General features: G+C 48.2%; 1 protein-coding gene across 1 annotated transcript in view; it reads right to left on the minus strand.

The window, feature by feature from the left end:
- Window positions 1-11,568: 11,568 nt before the first annotated feature.
- Window positions 11,569-13,312, minus strand: part of dusp8a (dual specificity phosphatase 8a) — a gene marked incomplete at its 5' end in the record, with an annotated part of 3,013 nt that continues 1,269 nt past the window's right edge. Inside the window, 3 exon segments of the mRNA XM_030367219.1 lie at window positions 11,569-11,912; window positions 12,019-12,881; window positions 13,301-13,312. The exon segment at window positions 13,301-13,312 is cut by the window's right edge and continues 112 nt beyond it. Of these exon segments, the coding sequence (XP_030223079.1) occupies window positions 11,569-11,912; window positions 12,019-12,881; window positions 13,301-13,312 (1,219 nt within the window).

A 13,312-nucleotide genomic window follows, 5' to 3' on the forward strand; every position in this document is an offset into this window, starting at 1 on the left:
TCCTTTATCTGCTATCTATTCTCCTCTTCTTCCACCATATCCGCCTCTATTCTTTTTATGCTATCTATCCACCCCATACTCTGGTCCCTCGCGGTTCTATAAATAAACAATTTCTTACAAGCAAGCGAAAGGGCATTGGGAATAGAAGCCCTGTTAACAAAAGGCAGAACTACATAATTGGCTCTTTTACACCCTAGTACCCTGGTGGCCACCAATCATTCAATAGGAGGAGGAGTTAGAGCAACGATTGACAGGAACCCAGTTGAAAAGCGACTATTATGTAATACTGTTACACGCCACTAGAGGGAGCTGTGGTATCTATGTTTAAAAGAAATACCATACAGAATGTAAACACATTTTAAAGGGAGGTAGATTGCTGACAACTAGGCTGCAGAAAACCACAGAGGTATACTATAATCAAATAATCTATATCTGCCTCCCACTAGCTGTCACATATGGGTTGTTGCATAGATACGTTGCGACTACATGTTCCTCTTGAATAATGCAGCATTAAAGCTATAGGGCCTATACCTTATAGGGCTAGTGTGTAAAATGTAGTGTGAAAAAATGTGAATCTATGATGGCCATCTAAATGTCTTCGGTTGGCAATCATAGATTGATAAATATGAATAAGTATGAATCTATGATTGAAGTAAATGTCCCTTTACATCGAACGCAATTGAGTTTTTTTTACCATGAATAAAATAATTATAAAACGGATCTGAATGGGACTGTACACATTTGCAGTGTTGTTGTAGTTGTTTTTGTTGTTGTTGTTGTTGTTGTTGTTGTTGTTGTTGTTGTTGTTGTTGTTGTTGTTGTTGTCAATACACCATTCTCTTACGACATCCATAGTAAACTACTATCAAAGACCTAGAATTATCCTTATCTGTTATGTGTATTGATCATTTATCTCGATTGCAGTCAGCGCTTTGGAGACAGGCTTACACTAGTCCATTCTGCCACTAAAATCTACACACCGTACCTTTAAACCACTAACAATTCCCTGAACAATGTTAGGAATAAGCACAAATAATACAACACACCATCATGAAATCATAAATAAAGAACACCCATATGTCTTCACAGATCCCTCCTAATCTTTAACTCATTGTTTGTAATCCGTACACAGTCGTCCCTTAAGCAATAAAAGCAGATAGCCAGGCTCTCACTGCGACCGAGCGGAGGCGTTTGGTCCGGTGATGTCATGCAGGGTGGCTGGTGCCAGAGATTCACTGCATGGGAAAACTAGCCCTGGTACGGTCAGGTGGACGTCTGGCCCCGTGGGCGACCGGCCCAAGGTCACTTCCTGAAACATAAAGCCTCCGTCAATAATATACCAGAGAGGAATCAATATGCTCCCGTCCTACGCCGTTTACACTGAGGGGAAACACAGCGGTTCTGTCTGCTGCATCCTCATTCGCTCTCCTTTCTCCACATTACGAATAAATACATGAAAAAAACTCTTCTTTTTTTTAAGTGATTTGTAAACATAATGAAACTGTTCTGTCAGGTATTAGAGCACCCGTTATCATTGTGCCTCCCTGTTATTCAATCCACTGTTGTCCTGTTTGATTATGCCATCGTTAGGCCAGGGCTCGTCACCACAGCATACATTCACCCTCACAAAGTCATGCAGACATAAATCTGGAGGAAATCGTCCAATACAGCAAGTATAAATGTACACAGGCCTGAACGTGCACATGTACACGCACTAACATATATACCAAATCACATAACACACACAAACACACACATAAACCTCTGTTGTTGAAAGATCAGCTGCAGTCAGGGCGAAACTTTGGCTCTGAAATATACAATATTTTATTCATTGCTGGTATCAGTAACTCAAAAAGCCATTTGGAAGCATTATAACGGAGACACCTCACATTACTCTGGGGTATGAATTATAAATGCATAAAGGATGCTACCGGGAGCGTCTGTATTCTTGTTTGTGTTTGTATGTTCGCATATGAAGAAGAGATGGGCGTCTGCTTGACAATGTCTCACTGAATGAGCGTTTACCGTAATTCACCTTCTTTGTCTATCGCCAAGCTCCCTTTATCTATAAGGTCCACGGTAGTTTGTTTTGTCAAAAGTTTAGTTTTTAAATGACGGAGCTCTTATTCTTTTAACGAAACATTCAATTTCGGTGACTCCATTTTAACCTTGGGCTGTGTGGTGAATGTCTGTCAGGGGGGGGCACTGGTTCTAAAGGCTTTTGTTGTTGTTGTTGTTGTTTGTCGTTGTTGTTGTTTACAGTATGCAGAAAGCTGTTGATGCTTAATACAGCTGTTTCGTATCCCTGTACACAATAGATCGTATGATACCCCTTAGGACCCATGATGCCAGTTCACATACAGTTCCTCTGCTGTGGGTATCATTTGGTCGATCAACCGTCTGACATGATCTCATAATCTCCTGCTGGGTGCTTGGACTTTTTTTTCTCGGCAATGACCACATAATAAAGAGGATCACAAATATGACTTAATTTCAAGTCGTCGACGCCCGCAAGTCTGGCTCTGTGTCTGTGTCGATTCTGCAGTTGTGTGTGTGTATGTGTGTGTGTGTGTGTGTGTGTGTGTGTGTGTGTGTGTGTGTGTGTGTGTGTGTGTGTGTGTGTGTGTGTGTGTGTGTGTGTGTGTGTGTGTGTGTGTGTGTGTGTGTGTATGCGCTTATGTCATCAGTGGCTCCAGGCTGCTGTCTTGATGTGAGTCAGTTTTAGTCACATCACTTATTGCTACAGACCTGGCTCCAACACTTAACTCACCCTTAATGTGTGTGTGTTTGCGGTGAGAGACATTTCCCACCATTACTAATGATAATTCTTTAAAGGCATCAACGACATCATGCTTTATTTCCAGCAGCAGCGCAATCAAAGAAGAACAATGGGGGGGCAGTTCCAGACTGCCGCTGAGATTCAACCAAAAAATCAGACGTGAACTCATTTGCAGATGACGGCAGTTCCTCAGAAATAGCCCTCTGCCCCACCCAGAGGTCATGATGGGGGGGGGGGGGGGGGGGGGGGGGGATAACAGAGAAGAGGAGCTGACAGGCAGAAGCAGCAGATTGCTCAGCGTGTCCAGATTAGACCATCATCAAGAGACACTTTTACGTATTTTATATTTTTATTGCGTTTATTTTGTTTATGTATGTATGTATTTTTATTATTTATTTATTATTATAATAATTGTTTTATATGCTGTATATGCTGTCTTTTTGTTTTCTTATGGTTGTATTTCTGTACCACACAATGCTTACTTGGCAAGGTAAAACGTTTGGGAATGTCTCTGAATTGTTTTGGGCCTTATGATTTTATCAGGCTCTGATCCCCCTGTTGTCCTGAGCCTATGAGCCTCCTGGAGACAGATGCATCTTCTTCATGACCTGGGTCTTCTTAATACTAAGTCAAAAACAAATAAAACATTGATTTTATCAAGCAAAACAGGAAACCTCTCAAATGTCACAGAGAGGTGATCCTCTTGCATGGAGAAACACATAGGTTTGTATCAAAATATATATCAGACTATATATCAGAGGAACACACAGCCCAACAGAACTTTGTTACTTACACAGTAGACCAACATAGTCGATAAGCAGGATTTTTGTACTAAATCATCCGTATGCTTTAAGCCTACATGGAGAAGAGGAGTTTGAGTTACACGCTTAAAAGGTTAAAACTGTAGTAACCTACTACACACAGACAGATATTGAGTTTGACATTTTCTCAAGTGGTTTTATGGATTTAGCCAGCGAGTTTAAATAGGCTAGTAACCAGATGACCCTTCCCATGTGGTCTTGTGTTTCATCGGTTGCACAGGTGAGGTAGTGTCTGTGGTGGGGTGAAGTATGAAGGCATCATGGGATGTTGATCTATATGCTGCTGACCAAAGGGGAGAGAGGACGAGCACCTGGGTGAGTGTGAATCCACTGACGGGTTCAGGACATGGGAGTGCTGATGATGCTGATGAAGAGAGAGAGAGAGAGAGAGAGCGAGAGAGAGAGAGAGAGAGAGAGAGAGAGAGAGAGAGAGAGAGAGAGAGAGAGAGAGAGAGAGAGAGAGAGAGAGAGAGAGAGAGAGAGAGGGAGAGAGAGAGTGAGAGAGAGAGAGAGAGAGAGAGAGAGAAGAGAGAGAGAGAGAGGCAGAGAGAGAGAGAGAGAAAGAGAGAGTTCCATTAGAGGCAGACACATGTCAGCATCTGTAGCAGCTATGGTCAGCACTTTAAACCATTCATACACACACAAACACACTCGCACACACACACACACACACACACACACACACACACACAAGCACACACACACACACACACACACACACACACACACACACACACACACACACACACACACACACACACACACACACACAAGCACACACACACACACACACACACACACACACACACACACACACACACACACACACACACACACACACACACACACACACACACACACACACACACACACACTTATATAGAACCACATGTACACAGTGGTAGACCAGAGACAGCACATCCCTCTCTCTCCCTGACTCTCCCTCATTGGCTCTTTTCATTCTTCCTCTGATGACTAATGAAATTGGACGCTCTGAGGTCGGATGTTCATTCAATCTTTACCTCCTCTAACTTGCTGAACAAAACAATCGATTGACTTTCACCTTGCCTTGACAAGGGACGCGTCGTATCGGTGGTGTTATACTAAGAGCCGACAGAGGGGGGCACCACTAGGTTTCATTACCATCCGTAGTAATCATAATTGGCCTCTGTGAATACGCTGAAGCCTTATTGGTCGGCTGAAACAGGATTCAATCAGCTTCATTCAATCTTAATATTCTATATGACAGCCTGTTATTCTATACGACAGCATGTTATTGCTTATTATTAAAAATGTTGATATATGTTTGGTAGCCAGGTAGGTCGTTTGTGTGGTTGTTAGAACTTGTGGTTTGGTTTTGGTAGTTTGGTAGATAGGTCCTCGTAGGTAGCTAGGTCTTGGTAAGTAGTTAGTTTGATACTTAGTAGTAGTTAGGAGGGCCCTGTAGTTCATTGCATCATACATTTACAGCCATTTCTCAATAGGTAAATTAAAAATACATTTAGACAAGTAGAATTTTGATTTGACCTGTTCCAATCAGATTTCAAAGTGATGAAAATGGCTTTGAACGACCTATTTGCATGATTTAATACAATCACATGAGGCCCACTGCTTATACCGATTTCTCTGGTGATAATTCCCATGATGGATTGTATTGTCATGCCCTGATAACCAAACCATGACCTCTGTTAAACAACAAGCTGTACAGCTCTATTGGACCTAGGCAATTGATTGAAAAAATAAAAAAGGTTCATTCAGGTCGATAGCAGCAAACCTTGAACTGGTTTGATATTGATTTGTTGTTGATTTGTTGTTGAAACTGGTCTACAGCAGAAAAGCAAATGGCCAGTCATGATTGAAATGTCTAAGAATGGAAGCCAACTCACGTCATTCATTTATGGAGTTGGAACAGGGGAGGGCTTGACATGTGGTTAAGAACAGGGAGGGAACATTGGAACACACAAGGCTGTCCAGATTCTATTGCTGGCCTGGCGCGAGTCAGCAGGCACACACCACATCTGCAGGGTCAGCCTAGCCACAAAACCCCTCACTGGCTCTGAGTGTGAGAGATGGAGAGGGGCGAAGGAGAGAGAGAGAGAGAGAGAGAGAGAGAGAGAGAGAGAGAGAGAGAGAGAGAGAGAGAGAGAGAGCGAGGGAGAGAGAGAGAGGGAGAGAGAGAGAGAGAGAGAGAGAGAGAGAGAGAGAGAGAGAGAGAGAGAGAGAGAGAGAGAGAGAGAACTAGTTAGAGAATTAGCTGGAGAGAGAGAACGAAAGATACGAGAAAATAAATTATGGAACGAAAGAGAATGAGAGAGATAGAGAGAGAAAGAAGGAAAAAGGAGTGAGAAAGACAGAAATCCTTGAGCGGTCGAGAGAGTAAGCCAAGAAACCCAGGGTTATATAAGGACAGGAGTGCTTCATGGGAGAAAATAAGTGGGTAAGAAATGCTGGAATGCAGGTCACTCTCTGTGGTGCTCGGAAAAGCACATATCGCTGGGCTGACGTCCTGTCCAGGCAGCACGCCTCCCATGACCAGGGAGCTCAGAGCGTCAGTGGAAGAAAACAAACCAAGAGTGGGGAAAATGGGACTAGAGAGAGTTTGTTTCATCTCTTCGGACATGTGTATTATGTTTGTGTGAAAATGTGGGGGTGTTTATGTGAGCGTGTGTGTGTGTGTCTGTGTCTGAGTAAGTGTGTGTGCTTGTGTGTGTGTGTGTGTGTGTGTGTGTGTGTGTGTGTGTGTGTGTGCGCGTGCGTGTGAGTGTCTGAGTAAGTGTGAGTGTGTGAGTGGAAAGTGCTATGCTGACGTAAGTCTTCTAACAGTTTCCATATAGGACTGAGATCAGGCGCCAGGCAGGCTCTCAGCAGGGCTCCGTCTGGTAGCCATCAACCACACACACACACACGCACACACGCGCACGCACGCACGCACACACACACACACACACACACACACACACACACACACACACACACGCACACATTAACACAACGGTGCTCATCTGTTGAAAAGATGCACATTTAAATGAAATATGCACAGGACATTACGGAAAAGCCCCCCCAGAAACACACACACACACACACACACACACACACACACACACACACACACACACACACACACACACACACACACACACACACACACACACACACAGGTAGCGTAGACTTGTTTGATAGTAGGCTACTACATCTTAAAGTCACCCTTGGGTGTTAGAGTCTCCCCTTCATCACTGACCCCCTTGACTCCTGCATCCAACCAGCTCTGTTCTTCTGTCTGGCCCGTCGTCTGTTCCCTGCCTTGACTGCCTCTCTTTGTTTTTACTTAGTTTTAATGACTACTGAGTTTCCTTTGTCCTTTTTGTATTTTGTTGTGGTTTTGAACTGATTGTGCATTGTGCTTTGAGCTGGTGAAATAACCGTATTTGAATTGCTATCATTATACCAGTAGTTACATTGCACATTAACGCATACACAAAATGAGTGGAGATTCCAGGATAGACTAAATGAGTGGAGATTCCCCCCCCCCCATAGTCATAAAAAACAGAGCATGAATACTGCAGGGGTCGGGCTTTGCCAAGGTATCGATGAAACGATGAGGTTAGCATCGGAGGCAGCAGAACAATGAATGGGATCAGCGCGGCCTGAGCAGGACGCCGGTAACACAACACCCACACAGGAGACCAGCAGCGCACTGCAGCACACAGAGGACGGCCAGGTAGCTGGTCACATGACCTACTGTACACTCCCACACAAACCACGATGAAACGTACCGAGGGCACCTTGGAAGACTGCATACACACACACACACACACACACACACGCACACACACACACACACACACACACACACACACACACACACACACACACACACACACACACACACACACACACACACACACACACGCACACATCTTTAGCAGGGATTATCCCCCTTGATCCATGGATAAAAATACTGTGGTTTTGTCGGCAGAGAGAATGGAAGCAGAGGTGGCCGTTCTATATTCCATTACCAGCGTGGAATTCCCTCGGTGGCCATTAAACATCACTTCAGGCTTCCCACTCGCACATGCTCACACACACTCGCGCACGCACACACACACACACACACACACGCGCGCACACGCACACACGCACGCACACGCACACACGCACGCACGCACGCACGCACACACACAGTATTGGAGCTCAGCTGGTTATATGGGCCATGCCATTACCTCGGCCGTCTCCTTGTATTTTGAAACGATCATTAAGAACGCCTGTGTGCAGCACAACAAACCCAAAAGGCCCAAGGCGCTCTGGTTCACAGTGTGTCTGTAACTGCGTGTGTGTGCGTGTGCGTGTGCGTGCACACAGAGTGCTCCCATGTCCTCTCGTACAGCCCCCAGAGCGCATCATAGAGGGAGGGGTAGCGTGTTCTCCGCGCGGTGCCCTGTTTGCACCGCAGACGTGCATTGTTTATAAAATGGAGGACAGAGTTGGATTCATTAAACAAGGTGAACTTCCTCGTTGACGTCATGAAACCCCGTCTGGCCGTGCAGCCAGAGAGCCACTAGGCCGGGATGGCCCTGGTTCTCTCCCTGCTCTTCACTTCTCTCGCTTGCAGGAGTGACTTGACTTTCCCCCACACAATGGAGCACTGGTGTGTCACCTGAGCTCTGCGTCAATGGGATAGAGGTACACACTGAGCACACACTGAGCACACTCACGCACGCACGCATGCACACAAACTCCCACCTCATCTCACTCTCGTCCCTTGAAGATAAGCACTGTTCAAACACATCACATCACCGGGCAAACAGCACGCCCATAACGTTCCCCTCTCCCTCTCTCTCTCTCTCTCTCTCTCTCTCTCTCTCTCTCTCTCTCTCTCTCTCTCTCTCTCTCTCTCTCTCTCTCTCTCTCTCTCTCTCTCTCTCTCTCTCTCTCTCTCTCTCTCTCTCTCTCTCTCTCTCTCTCTCTCTCTCTCTCTGCCTTCTCTCGCTCTCTCTCTCCCAATCAAAACAAGGCAACAAAGACGAACAAGGAAGCATTCCTTTGTGGCAGTGCAATAGATCCTTCCTGTCCTTTTCCCAGATCAGACTGATACTCACTAACCACACAACCAACGATGTTCACATAAACACCCCCTCCTCTCTCACACCTGCATCGTTTGCCTCGGTGAACCTCCGACCCAAAGATCTGCCGTTCCCGTGGGACATTAAGAGGTTGTTGTAATAATCCCAGCAGATACACAAAGAGACAATTGTCCCGGTTGCAAGTACGTAAGCTAGTTTGCATCATGGTGACAACATCTAGCCGGAAATACAATGTATAACATTTATAACTATTGATATTAACTCATGTCGTCTCTAATGCTTGTTATCATTGTTAGAAGTGTCACTATCCAGCCCAAATATGTGTCCCTATAGTACCCTTTGTTCCGATCCAACCATGATAGCCGGACTATGTTTATAGCAACACGACTGCAGTCAGTGGTGTCCAAATGTTACATTTAATTCTGTGCAAAGGCTGTGCTTTCTGATCAGATGGAAATCTATAACTCTTTCTCATTAAATGATAAAGAATCAATAAGGTTGCAGCAGACGTGTGTAGATTGCTTGAGAGCGAATGTGTTCATTTAAAAGAGTTGAAGAATGGCAGAGCTCATACAAGCTCAGGAACCCCCAGACAAGAAAAACCCCAACGCAAATACACCACAGAAGAAGAAGAAGATTAAGAAGACGAAAGAGAGAGAATAAGAAGAAGAAGCATAGGGGTGGTCATCTTTTGTCATGTCTGTATTTTCTCGCATTTTCACAAAACATGTACAGGGGAGGAAAAAGCCTTTCTTGAGATCCTGAGGTATTTCGCGTCAAGCAGCCTAAGGTTTAAGGATTTTCTTTTTAAAAAGTCACCTAAATTCATTATCATGTCCTTAGATACATTGCTATTTACACAACATAGTAATAATAATATAATAATCATAATAATAATAAAAACATCAATACCAACAATTTTAGCAATTGGGACAGCCTGCATCGTTTTATTACATGTCTTAAATAATCATAACATCTTCAAAATATACTAAGCACTGACAGGAGAGGCTGCTTGAACCTTCAGCCTTATGGGGATGTGGGGGGTCATGGGTCAACAAAACACAGGATATTGATGTGCAGTCTGCAGACTACAGGAGTCCACGGGTAGAGATCGAAGGGTATAGTTCATCAGTAGGGGATAGTGAGGGGGAAAAGACATACATTATACATTATAAATAAATAACATCTCACACCAGGAGAGTGCCTTACTACCAACTTGGGATACACATGTTCCCTTCATAAAAAAAGAAGGAAGGAAATAGTTTCCATTTTGCTGTGTGTGTGAGTGTGTGTCTGTCTCTGTCTGTGTCTGTGTGACCGTATGTGTGTGTGTTTCAAAAGAAACCAAAGCTTTGGATGGTGAGTGAAACAAAGAGCTGAGCTGATGGACCCACGGGGTGCTCTGGTGTGGCTTACTGCAGGAGCACCCGAGGGCGATGCACACGTAGAGCCACGCACGACGGACCTGTGACGCTGTGCGGTGCTGAGCGGGTGCAAACAGTGGAAGGATGGACCAGGTCGCATGTCGGGAGTTGAACATCGTTTTTTCTTAGCCATGACGGACCCAAGAGCAATGAGTGTCTTTTCCAATGGCGGTAACGCAGACATTAACTCGTCTGGATTCATGAAAGGGTTTGTTATAATGCGTGTGTGTGGTTTTAGTGTGTGATCATAAATACAATACAGCAAATAATACTAACATCAACAACGATAACAACAATAAATCATCAAAAAGAAGAAAAAGTCCACAAAACATTATATTATTCTCATTGCCAGAATGAACAGATACAATAAATTAAAACCATAAGTGAAAAAAGTCCTTTAAAGTCGCTATAGGTTCATTTTGTATATTTATATATATTATTTGTCGGTCTGTAGTCAGATTCAGGAGCATGCTCACTTGTGATCTGGAGCAGAGAAGTAGAAGGAAGGGGGGGGGGGGGGGGGGGGGGGGGGGGGTGGGGCGTGTACATAGGATTCATGGAGCGATACATGCGCATACACAACTTCACGATGCTGAAGAGTCATTAAACCTAAGCCCCCCCCCCCCCCCCCCCCCCCCTGCAAAAATGGCAATACATCTTACAGTCCGAACCGCACTAAAATTCAGACATGATCCGAGAAGTCATGTCGTCCGTTCAAAATAAAACTGAAACAGGCTGTGCTTTAAATGGAAAGGGGTGCAACCTCACCGGAGGGTCCGTTCGCTGACAGCTCTGAGAACACCAGCGATCCTTCATTCGTGTGTTTTGGTCCAGTCCCGCCTCGCGTCGGCTACACCGAGGACCAGAAGGGAGGATTGTTTGTCCGTTTTTTGTGCAGTGGTGTTACAAACAGGGCTCCACCGGCGTCCTTGTTTAATGTTCCTGGACGTGGACAGTGTTCAGAAGCATGTGTAGCAGGCTAGCACAGTCATGCTTATGGGGGGGGGGGGGGGGGGCTTTGAGGAGAAGCTGTAGGAAAGAAACAAAGGGGCTCATATTGGAAGCTGTTCATCATCGTTTAAGCACAATACGTCTGACCGTAGACCACCGTTGTGGGGTGGTCTCCAGTGGGGGTATCACAGTCTGTCTGTCTGTCTGCGTGTCAATGAAAGCAGACGCCAGCGGCCGTTTGGCTGGCAGGCTGTCGTTGATGATTCACCCACGGCTCTTTGCGCGTCTTCCCCCCCTGCTGGAGTCCTGTACACCTAGGGTTAGAGTTAGGGTTAGGGTGAGCTAGCCCTACCCTACACTAACTGTACACCGTCTCTGAGCGGAGGAACTCCTCTGAACCCCCCCCCTCGCCCCCCTCGCCCCCTGTGTTCGTCCTCCCCTCCCTACTCCTCTTCTAACCATCTCCAAGCTTTTCTGCGAGGGCGACCTCTGCCCTCTGGGCCCGCTCTCTGTCAGGACACCTCGATGATCTCCATGCTCCCGGAGAAGCTCGACTGCTTCCCGATCTTCCCCAGCTCTTCCCGGGACCGCGTGTCGGAGATGCGCCCGTCCTCGAACTCCATCTGGCAGCTGCGCCGCTTGAACTGCTTCTCCGCCGTCGGGCCGCTGCAGCCGGACGCCGACGTGCCGTTGGACACGGCCGCCGCCGCCGCCGCCGCCGGGCCGCGGCGCTCCCGCTGCGGCGGCGATTTGTCCCGCAGGCGGATCCCGCCCTCGCTGCAGCCGAAGGCCACGTAGGCCGAGCTGCTGCCGAACTTCACCGAGGACGACGGCGCGGAAGACGGCTCTCTGCCGTTCTCCTGCCCCGCTCCCCCTCCCCCTCCTCCCCCCTCCTCCTCCTCCTCCCCCTCCTCCCCCTCCTCCTCCTCCCCCTCCCCCTCCTCCTCCCCCCCCTCCTCCTCCTCCTCCTCCCAGCTCCATCCCGCCCTGGCCGCCCTCCTCCGCTCCGAAGGCCCAGGGTGCGTCTGCAGTGGGCGTGACGGGCGTGGTTGCCTGGACGGTGTCGCGGTGCTTGGTCCACATGGCCCCCGCCGCGGCGCTGGGGGGCCCGGGCAGCGGCAGCAGCAGGGAGCCCTTGAGGGGGTCGTCCAGGGCGGGGCTCCGGGCGGGGGGGTGGGAGTGGACCGGGGAGGTGTTGGTGCTGCTGCCCGAGCTGCTGTGCTTGGCTTTCCTCCGGGGTCGGGACGCCGCCGAGGAGCCCGCCGACCGCGCCGGCCCCCCCTCCGCCGCGCCGGAGCCCAGGCCGCCGATGCTGCCCCCGCAGGCCGGGGACGGGAAGGGCGACTCCAGGTACCCGGGGCTGTCCGGGACGACGGGCGAGAACTGCGGACAGACGCCGGCGGAGGAGCCCGTCCCGGGGCTGTCCAGCTTGCACAGCTTGGGGACGTCCTCCGAGTGCGCGGGCACCAGCCGCTGGTTGTGGGGGCCGCTGGGGGCGTACACCGACTTGATGTCCAGGGAGAAGGAGCGCTTCAGCCGGTTGGTGTCCAGGATCTTCTCGGCCGAGAGGTGCAGGCCGTTGAAGCCGTGCTGCAGGGAGGTGGGCGAGGGCAGCTTGGGCTCCGCCGAGAAGGCCAGCTCCCCGCCGTCCCCCGCCCAGCCGTTGACCTCGGCCGGCGGCGGCGGAGGGCCCCGGCGCTCCGAGCCCCGGGCGTCGGCCCCGGAGCCCAGGGCCTGCAGCAGCCGCAGGCCCTTCTCGAACTCCAGCAGCTGGCCCAGGAAGTTGAAGTTGGGGGATATGGAGGGCCGCCTGTCCTTCACAAACCTGGGACGAGACCACGACGGGGGGACGACTTTTTAGCAGCAGTTCAAAAAAGTATTAAAAAAGGCAGTCGCACACATAGAAGCTGGAGGGTGTTGTGTGATACTTTTCCTGTTGATTTAATATTCTCCAGGAAAACACACACACACACACACACACACACACACGTGTGTGTGTGTGTGTGTGTGTGTGTGTGTGTGTGTGTGTGTGTGTGTGTGTGTGTGTGTGTGTGTGTGTGTGTGTGTGTGTGTGTGTGTGTGTGTGTGTGTGTGTGTGTGTGTGTGTGTGTGTTGGATCTGAATGACCCAGTATAGCGGTATACGTTGCCTTTATAGGTATCCGTGTAAAACATGTGATTTCTCACGACTGGGGGCAGGGTGTGTGTGTTGAGAGAGGGCTGCTGGTGGGCCGGTGGGCGTTACCTGTAGGCATCG

This window comes from Gadus morhua, chromosome 9 (genome assembly GCF_902167405.1).
Source record: "Gadus morhua chromosome 9, gadMor3.0, whole genome shotgun sequence".
In the NCBI taxonomy this organism is placed as follows: domain Eukaryota; kingdom Metazoa; phylum Chordata; class Actinopteri; order Gadiformes; family Gadidae; genus Gadus; species Gadus morhua.